The sequence below is a fragment of the Hippocampus guttulatus genome, chromosome 14 (genome assembly GCF_054856545.1).
Source record: "Hippocampus guttulatus isolate MCC_2025c chromosome 14, RoL_Hgut_1.0, whole genome shotgun sequence".
NCBI lineage: Eukaryota > Metazoa > Chordata > Actinopteri > Syngnathiformes > Syngnathidae > Hippocampus > Hippocampus guttulatus.
The window spans coordinates 3,721,236-3,738,364 of record NC_141274.1 but is presented as its reverse complement, the minus strand read 5'-3'; the positions used below and the strand labels follow the sequence as shown (position 1 = coordinate 3,738,364).

The 17,129-nt window shown below is 42.3% G+C and overlaps 1 protein-coding gene across 2 annotated transcripts; it reads left to right on the top strand.

Annotated features, from left to right (window-relative positions):
- Positions 1-4,578: 4,578 nt before the first annotated feature.
- On the top strand, positions 4,579-16,805 carry LOC147194493 (SH3-containing GRB2-like protein 3-interacting protein 1). 2 transcript variants are annotated; one of them, XM_086129720.1, is made up of 23 exons: positions 4,579-4,931; positions 6,392-6,455; positions 7,397-7,442; positions 7,722-7,778; positions 8,043-8,100; positions 8,827-9,002; positions 9,139-9,150; positions 9,565-9,576; positions 9,944-9,968; positions 10,050-10,113; positions 10,314-10,384; positions 10,452-10,526; positions 10,593-10,658; positions 10,749-11,504; positions 12,296-12,417; positions 12,680-12,830; positions 13,294-13,405; positions 13,575-13,730; positions 13,818-13,950; positions 14,042-14,244; positions 14,697-14,761; positions 14,876-15,040; positions 15,125-16,805. In XM_086129720.1, exons 1-23 carry the CDS (start codon positions 4,922-4,924, stop codon positions 15,145-15,147), a joined length of 2,622 nt encoding a protein of 873 aa, XP_085985846.1. In that variant the 5' UTR covers positions 4,579-4,921; the 3' UTR covers positions 15,148-16,805. The 2 variants fall into 2 exon arrangements, with proteins under 2 accessions (XP_085985846.1, XP_085985845.1); XM_086129719.1 differs by having other exon boundaries at positions 8,827-9,150; positions 9,533-9,576; positions 10,749-11,510.
- The last annotated feature ends 324 nt before the right edge of the window (positions 16,806-17,129 follow it).

The following is a 17,129-nucleotide window of genomic DNA, read 5'->3' as shown; positions in this document are numbered from 1 at the left end:
AAATGCTGGTGTCCTCACAGTGGAATGTTAGAGTGATTATTTGTATATTTTTTCAACAACTACAGTAATGATAACTAACTGGGCGGCAAAAGCTCTAATTGTGCTAATCTGCATCTTGACTATTGTTTCGGTGCCTTTGAGCAAAGCATCCAACATATCCCCCAAGCTCACATTTCCAAGACTCAGCAGAGGGGTGCAGCACCACTTGTGCAGACCATCATATTGACATCTCCCTGTGTGTGTGATTGTGTGAGTGGTTTAGTTCTCTGTGCAACAAAAATATACAGCAATGTAAACTGAAAAGGATTCTAATTTGTAGCATGCATGTTTTTTTATAACCCGAATCCAACAATTTTATCATGAAAATTTGAGAAAGAAACTGAATACCAATTATTGCACATTCGGCCTCGTGATTAACGTCTACATCAGAGATCAGAGGTTTGATATACCAATTTCAGCTCTGGCCTTTCTGAACAGAGTTTGCATGTTCTTTCTGTTCTTGTGAGGATTTCCTCCAGCGGTAGTCCAGTTTCCTCCCACATTCCAAAGACTAAATTGTCCATAGGTGTGAAATGTGAATGGTTGCTTGTCCCTATGTGCCCTGCAATAGTCTGACACAATTGTCTTACAGTTGGCTCTCGCCCAAAGTCAGCTGGGAAATGGCTTCAGGTTACCCATGACCCGAATGAAGAGCAATGCTAAGAAAAAATGGATGAATGGATGGATGGAGCTGTTGACCAGTCTAGATTGATTTTATGTTAAACCTAGCACTTATATATATACTATATATATCTTACTGTGGTGGATATGATGTATCGTGGAATACAAACATACCACTGCAATACTGTACAGTAGTTCTAACATCCAAACAAATATGTGGTGAAATTCACTGAACATATTAGCACGAATTATGTAGTTTTTGTCCCTACTCAGCATTGCTTATGAGCATCTGACATGACGAATGGTGCCGTAAACAAAAACAAGCAATTTTCTATTATTTAAGAATGAGTAACCCAAAGATATTATTGCCTCCTCGCATTTCTGTCTGCATTCGTTCTTTATTGGGTCATCGCAACACAACCTTGTGTCGTCTGTCGCGGTCCAATTTTGTGAATGTGAATGTCCCTTTAATGGATTACATCATCTTTTTAGCTGTGGTTTCTCGTTACCGCAGTTCGCCTTGTTCCACTTTTTCTACCCAGAGACAATTGGTTCATTCACTGGTGTATAACACTGCCACCTCCTGATCCACCTGCAAACCCGAAGCGCTCTTTGACTGCCATGACGCAGATTGAATCAAAAACAAAACTGCTGGAAAGATAGGGGATTAATGTATCCGCGTAAATTTAGCTAACGCAATCCACTCATATTTTGACAGGTAATTGTCAGACATATATATGCAAGATGTGTATGACGACTCCATTGAGAGGACGTTTAGGCGGTATTAATGCGCCCTCTAGTGGCACAATGCAGGACCTCAACAGCTTACGTCATATATTTGCACTCTTATTCGGTGTGGGGGTGGGGGGTTAGGCCAGTCTGCTAATAATTTTTTTTTCAGGTTTCTTTTACTTAGAAATTTGGTTGTATAGCCTTTTGCTTTTAAATCTCCTGTATGTTTGTGCTTGTGTCAAATGCTTCTTTATGCAGTCAAACAGCTCACCTGATGTTCATGGGTATGTCACTTTAAGGCACTTTCAATGATGACATAAATTCCCCTTTGTTATCTGTTTCAATACCCCCCCCCCCCCCACACACACACAAAACCCACGAGAGTTAGAGATTTTACCACAATTATATTTTCTATGCCAAATCATTTCTTATGTAAAGATGGAAAAGTAGCAAATCGTAAAGCTCATAAAATAATGGATTTAGTCATATTTTGAAAAAACCCCCATATCATATAAAATATAAGGTCTAAGTCTTATTCAAATAAAGCAGATAAAAGTGTTCAATTATTCATTCTTATGACCAACAATTTAGCAAAATGAAGTGTGTTTAGAAGAGCTGTGTTTAATTGGTACTCTGCTCACGTTTTATTTTACTACTGTATTCAGTACGAGTAGCCTTACCACAGCTTTCATACTAATGTGTATTAACAATAATACGGTATACTGTATGACTGTCGCTGTGTCTATCCTTCCATTCAGTAGGTGGCAGTGTTGGATTGATCTGAGCTAAAAGCTTTGCAAAACAGTTCTACAGTCATAGTGAACATTCATCCATTTTCTGATCCGCTTTATCCTCACAAGGGTGGCGGGGGGGGGGGGGGGTGCTGGAGCCTATCCCAGCCGTCTTCGGGCGGTAGGCGGGGGACACCCTGAACCGGTTGCCAGCCAATCGCAGGCCACACAGAGACAAACAACGATCCGTGCTCACACTCACACCTGGAGTGCTCACTCAGCCTGCCATGCATGTTTTTGGAATGTGAGAGGAAACCGGAGTACCCGGAGAAAACCCACGCAGGCACAGGGAGAACATGCAAACTCCACACAGGAAGGCCGGAGCATCGAACCCGGTACCGCTGCACTGTGAGGTTGACACGCCAACCACTGGAGCACCGGGCCGCCCATAGTGGACATAGTAATCTAGTTCTCATGCCATCAGGAAGGGGGCTGCTGAGCTCCTCACGTAAGACTATACAGCTAGACGGAATTAAATACGCTTTCATTCAATACCGATGCAGTGCCGTGAAAAAGTACAGTACTTGCCCAATTCTTGATTTCTGTGTTCTTTGCATATTTATCACACACAAAGATTTCAGTTCATCAAATACAAATATGATTTAAAATATAAAATTGATAAATATGCAAAGAATACAGAAATCAGGAATGGGCCAAATACGATTTCACAGCACTGCAATTCACATTATTTTTGATATTGCAATACATTCACATGGGCGATTGGAGATTGATTCACTGTTTGCAGCTTGGACTTGCCTGTGAGTCGCACACAATCGTAACTAGCTCTTGTCCTTTGTAAGTGCCACATCAAACTGCACCAAGAGTTGACCGCTATCCCGAAGCTCTTTGCTACTGGAGCTCATTTTATTCTACTCTCCTTGGCTAAATCCGTGCTGGCATGACTTTTGACCCTGTCCTGGCATCTTATGTAAGGAGCTTGTTAAGAGAAGCACACGGGACGAGTCTTCGTTCTGTGACTGCAAGTTAGGTAAGCTCATTAACAGTTAACGCGGCATTCAAGGTAACAACAGCTCCAAGCATTAATAAATGACCTTATATATCTTAAAAGTCAACATGACGACTTCACCCGTATATTCTCACCAAAGACTTCTTTTCTGATATGAAAAAAAAGCCATTTCTGCCCCTCTCTAAAGCAACATTTGAAAATCATCTATCGTAGCGATGTATTTTTATAGCACCGGCTCTTCTTTTCTGTCTCAGTGCAAATATGAAAATCATATCATCACAGAAATCATCCATCTATCAATCCATCCATTTTCAATACCGCTTATCCTGAACAGGGTCGCGGGGGTTGCTGGAGTCTATCCCAGCTGACTTTGGGCGGAAGGCTGATTACCCCCTGAACTAGACGCCAGTCAGTCGCAGGGCACATGCAGTGACAAACAACCATTCGCACCCACTTCCACACCGTCACCGTGTGCTGCCCGCACACAACTCAGGTGAGTATCACTACACCATCAGTGACTTCAGAGAAACCAACAACACAAAATTAATATATACTGTAGTATCTTATTCGGTGGAAACCCCAAAGTCAAGCCCCCCAAAAATTGTATCATTTGGAGTTCCTCCAAAAGTGTCTGGAATAATTTGCCTCAACCATCAAACAACGTAACACGCTAACATGAATAGCATCTAGCTAGAAGCTTATATAGCTAATGAATAGCACAGAACTGACCAGAGAAGTTTGTAAGCAAACTGTTATTAATTCCATGCTTGTGATGCTTCAGGCATCGTAAAATGGTGAGTTGGTTTACTATTTTTTTGTTTTTAATCTCCAGTGGTTGACTTCTATTGGTATACAAATAAAATTGATCACCTTGCAAAGTAAATCTTTTTGAGCTGGTGACTGTTTAAGCCTGGAACAAATCAATTTAGTGTACTTTAAGGTATTACTTATTGGAAAATACTGCAATCATGATTTAATTATGTGTCTATAACAATCACTTTACGTCATGTGATGCATTTGCTGTTTATTGGGCCTGGATTCTTTTGTGGTCATGCATTTCGTCCAGTATGAAATGTGTTGATTTTAACTCCGCACATTTCTGTAAAACTGTATGGATGCCCTAGAAAGTAAAACAACAGCTGAGACTTCTGTTTGGAAACACAATGCACACAATTCTGTGGGAAATAAAAAAATAGTAACAGGTAATAGTTTCTTAAATACATGTGTAACCTCCATGTGCAATTTGCATGCACTTGGCTGATGCTTCTGTTAGATGGAAGCCAAAGGCATCAGGGACGGCAGCAGCCATGTGACCACGGATGCGGGGATTGGTTTAATGCAGCTGTGACATCAGCAACCCACCCATTCCCCTCCCGCCTCCGCCTCAATCTTCCTCGCTCTCCTTACCGCTCAGTGTTCCTCCTTTTCCTTTCGTCAGCATCTCTCCTCAAAGAGATGGCATGCGTTGGTGCTGCCAGGGCGTTCGGGACTTAGCATGCACTGATAGGACCCCTTATTCCTGGATTTTGCCAAATATTCCTACGGCTCCCTTGCTTTTGCTTAGTCTCCCCTTGCTGTCCTCTACAGCTGCTGTCACCCCCCGTACATGGGAGTTGGGCCTCTCGGGGAGGAGGGTGTCAACATCCGTGCTTAGCTCTGGAACCATGCACAATAAGCCATGCCCTGCCCATGCATCCTTTAACCAGCTGGAATCATTTCCACTTGAGTCCATCCACACATCAGCGGCAGTATAGGATGAAAATCTGGAATCATGATGCAAGGTAATTTGTACACTCCCTGTCTTTTACCCCTTGCGTTCTCCTCTTGCCCTCTTATGTCCTGCTGGGCTATTAAGGACTGAATTCATTGACGTGGTCTGTCATGCAGTGCGGACGACTCGGGACACTTGGACTGTGCATTAATAAGCGTGGTGACGGGTTTGTTGTGCATCGGCAAGATTCAGTATGTCCAATGAATCCAAAGGCGAGTGAGGTGTGGTTAAAAACAACAACAACAACAACAAAAAAGATGGTACCCTGATGCAATGTTGTCTTGCTGGTGTCCTGTCGTGCAGGGATTGATTATCATTGGAATTGTACATGTCTGCACATGGCTATGTGCTGTATGTGTATTGACGATGGCTGGAAGGTGAACAGTATCTTGCACCTCGTGCATCACTATTGTGCTAACAGTTATCTCACATACTTAAGGACGAAGTCAGTTCAATGATAAACTAGGGCATGCCTAAATCATATACGTCAACCTCAATGACAGGTGCTCCTACGTCAGTGCTAACGTGCAAATGATGGCAGCTAAAATTAGCAAAGACCTACAGTTAGTCTCCCGTGGTGTTACATGTACTTGCCGAGCTTGGGGATATTCACGTGTTATATGACTCTGGCTGACTGCATTTCTAGTGTATTTACACAAACCTTCTTCTTGAAGTTACTGCACTTTTGCTTGTTAAATTTTAATGTCAAGATACTACGAGTGCTAATGCAGTGGTGTTAAACATACGGCCCGCGGGCCGGAACCGGCCCGTAAGAAGGTTTGATCAGGCCCGCAGGATAATTCAAAAGTGAAAAAATGCATAAAAGACACGGAATGAATAGTTTTAATAAGGTGCAATTCATGGAATATCCGCTAGGGGACACACTGTTTTGATCAGAGGAAAAGACAACATTGTTTTGATCAGAGAAGAAGACAACAGCAGCCTCAGTCTGTCACTGAGACAGACCCAACACAGCAGACGCTATCAAGGACATGTGAATACTTTATTCTTTACACATATTATAGCACTCTCCTTAGTTTGTAAGGTGTAGGCAGGGATTAACGTACATTTAGATGTTATATGCTCGTGTAAATGGTTTATAAATTCCGTTTAATCTTAAAAGTGCATTACTATATTTTTCAATACCAATTACTTGTTAAGATTTTGTGCCTTTGTACAGTCAGTGGGATCAGTTGCAATGAAAACATCATGAAATGTTTTGTAAAAGATATGTTCATTACATTTCAACATTTTCCTGGTGTTCATGTGCTTCATTAGACCAAAACAAAGGAAAGACATATTATTTTGGTTATTGATAACAGAGTATGGTATAATTTTTTATGGTCCGGCCCACTTGACATCTACCGAGGCTGTATGTGGCCCACAATGTGAAATGAGTTTGACACCCCTGTGCTAATGCTAAAACCTTCATGATGCCGAGCTCCCTTTCTTTCATTGTGTGTGCTCTAGGACTGAAAAAACGAACCAGGAAAGCCTTGGGTTTACGCAAAAAAGACAAGGATACAGAGGCGACGTAAGTTACCTTGAATGTGCTGGACTGACCTTTGCCAAAAATACTGACCACAAGCTAAATGTAACGAGAAATGCATGCCTGTACAAAATGACAATGTATCTCAGAGGGCATGCTTCCAATGTTCTCACATAGAGTATTCCCAATATGCAAGTGGACAAAAGCACAAATTGAGTGATGTAAAGTGCTCTTCGCACCAATCCAAAAGCATCCCGATGGGTTCCAATTTGTATTGAAATTGTCTTCATTTTGACCAAACTGTCCTTTCAGATCACGGGCTGTACTGTCTGTACTGTGAATAGACTACCTTTAGTCCGGTTTAACTCATTCAGTACCAGCCAATTCTGGACCAAGTCTGAAAAGACGTTTAAAATCGTCTTTGGGAGTGAATGAGTTTATCTCAATCCTAACTTTGCTTTTGTAAAGATAACTCGGAGATATGTGAGGCAATACAAAACAAAAAAAAAGTATTATTTGGTTGATATATATAGTAATATGAAGTAATATGATCTCAGTCTGTGTCTTTCTTGTTCAACATAATATTCCAGGAACTGCTGCCCACCTGGCACAAAAGTACTCTAAAATGTACCGATTAGAATGCAGTGGTCACATTTTTAACTGTCACAATTACATTACATTTGATTATATTTACATCTTCGGGATCTAATATTCACTTTGCTTGACATTGAATGGTCCATGAAAACCTTTGGTGGTACTTAGGAATTGTTCACTGTTAGCGGATAGCAGAAGACTAAATCCAGATTTTTTATGTTTATTTTTTATTTATTTTAGATGAAATAAATACATTTACTGATATTTTTGTTTTTACCGTGTACTAAATTTGCTTTGCATTGCTCAAAAGCACTCAACTGAAAAACAATACGGCTACACTCATGTGGATGCTCAAGTCATACTATTTATGTGTCTCTTGTAATTTCAAACAGGAGCTCACCTGACAAAGAAGGAACCGGAAGTGGAAAGAAAGGAAACGTGTGTATATATATATGTTGGAATTTTTGGATACTGTGGGACTGTCTAGGATGGCAAGCTATAATTATGCGCAAAAGTGGCTGTTCTCACAAGAACTTTGCAATTCACTTCAATTTATTTACTGAACCTAGTTCAAATACATATTTTTCCCTAATGTCAGAATAAATTTAACTGTCAGAATATCATACGCTTTCCTTTGATAAATATTTGTCATTTCTTGTTTTTAATACTTTGTGACACTTTGATGACGTTGAGCTTCCTTATTGTCAATTTGTACAGAAAAAGACAAATGGAGCACCCAATGGTTTCTATGGCGAATTTGACTGGGACAGATATGTGAGTGTTCACTGCTTCCTCTTGTCTTGCTGATGCCTCTTTTTCACTTTTCAGTGCGCAGAGCAGGAGCTAGCCATGTCAGTGAGACTGTTTTCACAAAGAGTTATCAAACATTCTAATTTTAAAGGCAGATTTCTTTTAAAAAATCACCTCTTGTGTCAGTGTCTGTTGGACTACTGCAACACAATTTCCCCTGCAGAATTCCTGTGAGAATAGTGAAAAGAAACTTTGAATAATTTATCATTTTTCTCCCCGTCATTTCAGGCATCGCCTGATGTGGATGAAGAGGGCTTTAGCCAACGTCCTGGTGATGAAGGCGATGATATCCTTTTTGTACAATACAATCCATCTTTATAAACCGTATTTTCTGCACTATAAGGCGCTTCGGATTATAAGGCGAACCGTCAATGAATGGCCTATTTTAAAACTGTTTTCATAGATAGGGCGCACTAAATAGAAGCTACAGTAGTGGCTGCGATTGCGCTATGCATCCACTAGACGGAGCTACGCTAAAAGAAATACATTACAATACTATACAGCTTTATTTATATATAGAGCCTTCACAACCACTGCACCTGAAACAAAACCGTAAGTAACTGTCACGTTGCGAGGTGGTGGTGGACCCCAAAAAGCAGGCAGGAGGGAGGAGCAGGGTGTATTTGAAGAATTGTATTTAAAACAAAGAAAACTACATCCAAAACAAACAAAGTCCAAAGTATCAAACAAAAACCACGATTAAAGCTAAAACATAACAATGAACTAAACATGACAGAAACTAAGAGCAAACAGCAACACACATGACAGTAGCAAGAAGCAACAATGACCCGTCACTGAGTGTTCGGGCTGGGAGTCCTTTTAAAGCCCTAATTAGTTATGACCAACAGGTGTGCAGCTGCCGGGGGAGCACTACAGTGCCACCTGTTGGTCCCTAAACCGAATCATGACAGTAACCAGGTAAACATCTCTCTTCTTTCCGTACTAAGCCTAACATCTCACGTTCTTTCATTTCAAAAGCACCCTTTTTCCTCTGTCCTTGACAAATGTTTACCAGCTTCCACGGGAAAGCAGTTTTTCTCCTCCAGCGATTCAGAGGACGATGAAGAAAGCAAGAAAAAATTCCAAATCAAGATCAAACCACTGGCCGCTGAGAGTGCCAAGTGCATCCCTCCGTCACTGGATGAGCTAAAAGCCTCAGTGGGAGGTTTGGCGCTCTCTCCGTCTCTGGTGAGAAAACTCATGAACAAAGCTCTTATTTTCTTTAAAAAAGAAAAAAAAAGATCTTTCGGATTTCTCTTGTTGTTTATCTCATTCTATTTTACATTCATGTCATTTTTTTCACTGAAATACTGTCTTCCTGTAGAAGAGAAGTCCGGTAAGCCATTTGTATTTTTAAAAAAAATCTATTTATTGATTTCTTTATTTTTAAATTACAAAACAGTTTGAATGATGCTTGCCACAAATGACCTTTTAGCTGCACCCAATTTTGCATGAGTAATGCCTGTGGCTGAATATACCGTGCAGCTTTACTGACACGGCCGTCAAATAATGCACACAAACATAACACACAAGTCTTCCTTAGGACTGAGGCAGTCTCATTGAAACCGACATGATCATGCCGTCCTTGTCATTAATCTCTTGTGTGTTATGGCTCACACTGCATTATAAGAGCCTTGTATCGCAAGTAAAGAGGAACGCTGTGTGCAGTTTTTAGTTGATGTGAATTTGACTGATTTGTCACTCACTTTCTGACCCAGGTCTGTTCTCTCTTCCTTTTTGCCGGTCTCAGAGACGCAGCCCGGTGAGTTTGTGGCATGGCCTTCCGACAACCCCGAAAGTTCTCATCTCCTCTGCAGTACACAAAGACTGACAAACAGACAGTCTGAGAACACGCTCAGAAAAGTGATGACAATTGGAGGTAGCTTGAAAATATGTTAAGGAGGTGATGTTGACTTCATTTAAAGCACTTTTCATGACACTCAAAACACTTTCAGTTCAGGCCCACTCACCGACCCGACAAATTTCGATGGAATGAGGCAAAGCGCCACATTTTGGCTTATATTTCAAATAAATGGCAACATACGATTTTCCATCTTGGGAAAAAAAAAAGGATTTAGGATGGCGATGTTACCATTTTTCTTGGTGTGATTTATTTTATCCTTTTGCAGGGACTCATAAAGAGGCACCTGTCATGTAAGTGCATCTGAATGTGTTTGCTTTCTGATGACAGCTATACAAAGCAGCCATTCATCTGCCGGTTTACGTTTCTTCTAGGTGAAGAGATTGCTCGGCCGAGACGCTCTACCCACACGCCGAGTCCTGCCCCCGACACCCCAAGGTCTTTCATTATTGTCTCTTATTTACTAACCATCCTGAATATATTGAATGCCAGAGCCCACAAAGGCTTTCTACAGGGTCTACATTGTGTGTACACCTCAGCAGGTCGAACTTTGAAACATGATCCACCTTCGTTTGTACGAACATGAAAAAAAATCAATCACTTCAATAGAATCAGATTTTACTGCATTCCCTTTGCAGTGGCAGACTACCACAGAACATCCCTGCCTTCTTTGGACTGGCCTCAGAGAGCCAGTATGGCAGATATGATGGTATGGTATCATCACACGAATCCATATAAAGCTATGCCAGAGGCAATATTGGTCATCATTTCTGCAGTGGTTCCTGCTGATGTCTGGGGAGGATTAAGGCCAAGGTCCGAGTCGCCTTTGAGCAGAAGTTTCCCAACAGGAGGTATGTTTCTGAATAGATCTTCGGAATTGCTGAAATGTTAAGACCTGTGTCCAATCGTCGTTGCAGCTCCTCCCCCACTCCCTCCCAAAAACATGATATCGCAGCGTCAAGGCTATCCTTCACAATCTGCTGGTAAATAGCCCACCAAGTGCATTGTGGATTGAATGTGAATACAGTTGCCCGAGTTCATCATTATTATTATTATTTATTATTTTTTTGCAGTTGATTTACCCAATGGCAGAGCAAGTCGCAGTTCTGCCCCCATCTACCTGAGCGTCCTGTCCCCCTCTTCCTACCGAGGCTCCGCAGCCCCTGACCTCGATGACGTGTTTGGACCCGTGGGTAGCCCGCGCACCGCTGCGGACACGGCGTCCACCAGATGGGTTACTTTCACAAACGACAGACCTCCACCCCCGGATGAGCCCGCTCCGCCCCCTCCGCCGGATTCTCCTGCCCCTGACACGCCCTCGTCCACACCCTCCAGCCCGTGCCTCTCGCCTGGACCACCTCCCGATGAGCCCCCGCCTTCACCTACGGTGTTCTCTCCTGAGTCGTCGCCTCCTTTTACGCCACTGGACTCATGCCCTTCCATCATGTTGGGACCTCCTCCTCCAGATGAACCGGCCCCTCCCCTGCCTCCTTACTTCTCTCCCACAAGTTCACCAGCAGTCTGCCTTGATGAGGAGGCGATTGATGAGGAGGTGCTGCAGTTTGCACATTACACACCCTCTCCAGTATCAATAAGTCCAGTGCCTCCTCTGCCAGCGGAGAGAAGGTCCCCTCGAGCAGGAGTTGTATCGCCCCTGGTTTTGGGGATAGCAGGGGGGAAAAGGACACCAGAGGGAGTGCACCTGAGAGATGACATCCCAGACTTCACTGGTTCACCCAGAGAGCTAACACCGAGCTTCCGTGGAACTCCACCTCCTCTTCCTCCGACCACATACCGATCTATTATGTCTTCCCCTGGGCCTTACTCAGGTAGCTGTGAGTATTGAGCTCTTTACATATTTACTTGTCGTGTGACATGCCCTCAAAAGTATTGTGTACATCTGAGAAAGGGCAACCAGTAGGACAATGGAATATGTGCTGTTAAATAAATAAACAGTTGAATAAATAAATAACATTTTGGGGGTGGCCCGGTGGCCGAGTGGTTAGCACGTTGACCTCACAGTGCAGAGGTACCGGGTTCGATTCCAGCTCCGGCCTTCCTGTGTGGAGTTTGCATAATCTCCCCGGGCCTGCGTGGGTTTTCTCCGGGTACTCTGGTTTCTTCCCACATTCCAAAAACATGCATGGCAGGCTGATTGAACACTCAAAAAATTGGCCCTGGGTGTGAGCGTGAGTGCAGATGGTTGTTCGTCTCTGTATGCCCTAAAATTGGCTGGCAACTGGTTCAGGGTGTCACCCTCCTACTGCCCGAAGACAGCTGGGATAGGCCCCAGCACACCCCGCGACCCTTGTGAGGATAAAGTGGTTCAGAGAATGGATGGATAACATTTTGGGGGTTTTCTGAAAAGTACTATAGTTTTTTTTGTTTGTTTGTTTTTAACTTTTACTGCCATCTAGTGCTGCAATCAACAAAGTCTAGTGAAAAGATGGCTGAAATACCATTCCCCAAAACATGGGTTTGCTTATACAAGAACCTCTGTGACCTTATCATTGTAGTCGTTCAGCAAGCAAGAAAAGTCAGTTGATGTCAGTTGAACATAAATCTGTCCCTGCGTTGATATAAAGGCCGTGCTAACCTCAGACACTGGTTTGTCCCTCAGGCCCGTCTTCACCAGCCCGCTCCGCCACGCCGCAGTCTCGAGGCAGTCCGGTCCCTCCTCCTCCTCCCCCACGGCCGTCCTCGCGGCCAAAGTTGCCCCCCGGAAAGCCAATCCCAGACCTGGTATGTGTTGCGCCCAGGTTTGACCTTTGACCTTGCATTTTCCTTCCCAAAAGTCTTGCAGTGAGCCTGTGAAAATACGTTGGCATTATTCAGTCATTTATTTTTATTGGCGATGTTACACACAAGGCGACCATGTTTACATCTGACGGAGAGAGAGAAATGCTATAGACGAGCAATAGCACAACCATTTGTGACACTCAAATTCACATGTTGTGTGTTCATGGCGGCTATTTGCCATAATCAAGCTATGTTTTGCATCCAGACTCCGCCCTTCAGTCCTCCAGTCTCTGCAAGTCCTCCGCCTTTTGCGCCACTGGCCCGGGCCGAAAGCGCTTCCTCCATCTCCTCCATAACGTCACATAGTGCGGCGTCCACGCCCACTTTAGGGAGGGACCTCAATCTATCCAACGCAGGTACACTCTGGCTGCGTGTGTATCCATCTTGCTCATCATTGTGTCGTTGGATCACATCGCCATGTCTCTCTCCTTTGGTCTTTCCTCCTGTGTCCACTCGCTTAGAGACCAGACAGCCTCTGATCTGGTTTGACCATGGCAGATTTTATTTAGCTTTAGAGGGTGAGTCGAGTCAGACTGTTTCTGTGTGCATGCAATCGGCTCCTTGCGACACGCTTCTGCCTCGCAATGCAATTGAACCGTACTATTTGGTTAAAATGGCGGCGAGGTTCTGTCCACTTTTCAGTTTAAAATAATCATCCTCATTGCTCATCCCATCCCACGTCCTGCTCATGTTCCTTTGTTTGGAACTGTTTTGCCTTAAAAGCCTGCTGATAGGCTCCTGTATAACCTGATGGTGACGATTTGCTCTGATGGAGCTGGTATGTAGGTATTTATGTGTAACTGTGTTTGACCCATTTAGGATGTTCAAGAGGGCCCAGCCCACTTACCATGGGACCCCAGGACACTCTGCCAGTGGCAGCTGCCTTCACAGAAACTGTTAATGCCTATTTCAAAGGCGCGGACCCCAGCAAGTAGGCCCACATTTTGGCTTATGTAGAACATGCCATGACCGATATTTACTCATCACCCTTATATTATATTGCAATGCACACAATAAATATGATTTCTACAACCAGTTTTTGAAGTGAATGTTTTACTGTTTCGATCTCTGACCGGCCTCTTTCTTTCCTCCTCTTTCAGGTGTGTAGTGAAGATCACCGGGGAACTGGTGCTCTCCTTCCCGGCAGGCATCACGAGGCACTTTGCCAGCCATCCGACTCAACCTGTCCTCATCTTTAGCATCAGCAACTACACCCGACTGGAGCAGGTCCTCCCCAATCCACAGCTGCTGTGCTGGTAGGAGTACGCAGCAAAGGAAACATTTTGATTTCATATTTTAAAAATCAAATCACTGAAGCGTGTCTCTTCTTCTGATCCTGTTAGTGATTCCCCAACAGACAGTGTAGACACCAAGGAGTTCTGGGTGAATATGCAAAACTTGATGAGTCATCTTAAGAAAGTGGCTGAGCAGAAGCCCCAGGCAACATACTACAATGTGGATATGATCAAATATCAGGTATCCATCTATCCAGCCATGTGTTTGACCTTTAATTACTCCATCCATCCGTCCATCCATCCATCAAGATCCTTAACTTTGTGTGTTCCAGGTGTCAGCAGATGGAATCCAGTCCACTCCTCTCAATCTAGCTGTAAGTTGGCGTGGCGATGCCGGCAACACAGACCTAAGGATAGACTACAAATACAACACAGAGGCCATGGCAACCCCAGCTCCCCTTCACAATCTCCACTTTCTGGTTCCGGCCGATGGAGGCGTAGCTAAACTCCAGGCTATGGTCCCACCTGCCACCTGGTAAGGGCTTTCTACGTTAGTAATATTTATTCACAACTTATTATGTAGCTTTGTGTGGGTTTGTTGTTCTATAAAACCCAACAAAGTAGAGACTCACAAGATACGCACACCAAAATGAGCAGTACAATGTACATTGAAGGGGAAAGTGTGACAAACATTATTTTTAATTATGTCATTACTGTATGTTTTTATGAAGTAAAATACTATAGAGTGCCATTTTTCCACCTAAGAACCCCCCAAAACAAAACAACCCCCCCCCCCCCCCCCATCGGAGGCTGGAACGGATTAATGGCATTTCCATTCATTTCAGTGGAGAAAGATGATTTGGAACAGCACTTAGCATTGTGACCTTCAAGCTTACTGCTAAAAGAATCTGGCATTGCTAGAAAAGATTATTAATATTAGATTATTAATATTCATATATAAATACTGTTTTATTTTTAATTTTGAAGGAATCCAGAGCAACAGATGATACAGTGGAAGATTCCCAGCCTTTCGAATAGGTCTGAAAATGGAGGCAAGTTACCTTTGAAATCCTTTCAATGCTCTCAAATCTATTCTATTCCCATGCGTTTCATTCACAACAATCATTTGTGATGAAATCTGCTTTGGCTGCATTTGTGTCCTGTAGGAGTAGGGGCTCTCCTGGGCCGCTTCCAGATGACTGAGGGTCTCTGCAAACCCTCCCAGCTGGCAGTTCACTTCACCAGTGAGGGCAGCACGATGTCCGGTTGTGATATTCAGCTGCTCGGGACAGGCTACAGGCTATCCCTAATTAAGAAGAGGTTTGCTGCAGGTCAGTATGCATTAGACACATGGGTTTCTTTTCAAATCAGTTTGAATCATTCTACTTTTCCTAAAAACGCTTTTTACTTCACAGGGAAATATTTGGCCGATAATTAGCGGACCAGTCCAAGCGCACAAACGGTGAATCTGTGTTTTTTGACTCTGAAGACAAATAAATCAATTTCATGTATTTTAAACTTTACAACACCCATCAGTGGAAAGAGACCTGCAGAGTGTATGCAAAATATTTAGTTTGTTACTTGAAACACTTTTGGGCCCTAAAGGAGTCCTGGAAACACAATAGCGAGTCCATACAGCCAAACCTCCCTACTTTTGTAGATTATATATTATGACCACAATCCTAAAGTGGAAAATGTACAAAATGTGTATTATAGGGAGGGTTACTTTCTGATAGAATGATATTAATTTAGAGATTATTGAAACACACATACACACACTAATTTTTACATCCCTGCTAAAACTGAAACGTAATTAACATTAAAGCTGATATATTTTTAAAAATACGAAGCGTTTGCCACTCATTTGAAAGGCCTGTAAGGACAAGGAGTGGAGACTGGCAATCGATCACCTGCAGTTCTTTGGCTGAGACAACAAACTGTATTTTCACGACCATACGACGCACCGTATTATAAGGCGCAGTGTCAGTTACTTTTAAGCGCGCCTTATGGTCCTGAAAATACAAAAAATATCACAACACTGTGGGGCACGTGAAATGAAAAAAAGAAACAAAAAAGAAATCCTTAGCTGCGTGTGATTGACGAACGACTTTTTTTTGACACTTTCTGTTGGTTGTCCACTTGAGCCTTAAGATTAACAAGGGTTGTGCCATATCTTGGGAAAAGGAGGTTGTTATTTCAAAAGTGATACTCTATCTACTGTAATGCTGCTTGCTAACTTGGTTTTGATCTTATACGGAGGTCTTGGTTAACTGGTGGACATCAAAAGTGATGAATGTGTACCAGAAAAAAAACAAAAACAACAAAAACTGATCCTGCATATGTATGTACCCGCTGTGACTACTTTTATTTTGACCCTGTCGATTCTACGTTGAATCATTTTTCTAATAAGCAATATTGAGATATTTAAGTGTAAAAAGTGTAGATAAAGAGCTATGTTTCAAATATTTCTCTAGGCATATGGATATGTGTCTGTGCTTGTTTGTTTATTGATGTCATCCTAAAGCGGTTAGGTGATATGTCATCACTGTTTCTCCTCATCTATTGTTTACCCTGTGTGTCTCGTGTACAAAAACAAGTGTTACTGTTCATGAATAACTCCGGTGCCGCATGAAGTCAGTTGCTTTATTGTGATGCTTCTCCATGTCAAAAGCGTCATGATGCAGTGTATTATTGTAAAACCATGCTATTACTTCATGTAAACGCCTACCATTGAATTCGGCATGTAGTCTTTAACATTCCCGCACTCTGATGGAGATGTTTGACCTGCACACAAAGCCCCTGATATTTCTTTCATTTATATTTCATTGTGTCATCTTCAGACTTAATCATCAATGTTGACTCCCAGTTCAGGCCTCGTGTAAGAACGGCTAATTTAAATTGCTTCTATTTTATTTGCCTTATCTTTGAGCATATTGAACATGATGTTTTTAATGGCTGTCTGTCTTTAAATACACAGAGAATATGCAAACATTTAACGTACATTTCCCATCCAAAGATTTTGAAAGTAAATATGTGAAAAATCAATATAATGTAATTCCTGTTTTACTTGGGTAATAAAGAAAAGAAAAGAAAATACTACAAGTTCATGTCTATCATTTGTAAATTTGTACTGCTCACAAAACATTCGGATTATTGGGATTTTTCGGTGAAATTTTAGGATGAACCTAAAATATTTAGCAGGTAAACTTCATTGTCAAAAACAAAAGTTCACCTGCAAAGGAGATAGTACACTTTAGGTTATTCCTCAATTTCATTCGAAATCCCAATAATCCTAATTTTCCTTCAGTAGTGCATGTAAATGTACCTGTACACGTTACAATACAACTTTGCTCTGAAAAAAAGAACAGACTTTACTGCTGTGAAAATGTTTTGACAATACAGTATGGATTTATTTTTATG

Excerpts from the sequence above, each read along its gene's own strand:
- LOC147194493 (XM_086129719.1), top strand. Across the intron at positions 6,456-7,396 it reads GACAAGGATACAGAGGCGAC|GAGCTCACCTGACAAAGAAG; the intron begins GTAAGTTACCTT and ends AATTTCAAACAG. Across the intron at positions 13,406-13,574 it reads AAAGGCGCGGACCCCAGCAA|GTGTGTAGTGAAGATCACCG; the intron begins GTAGGCCCACAT and ends CTCCTCTTTCAG.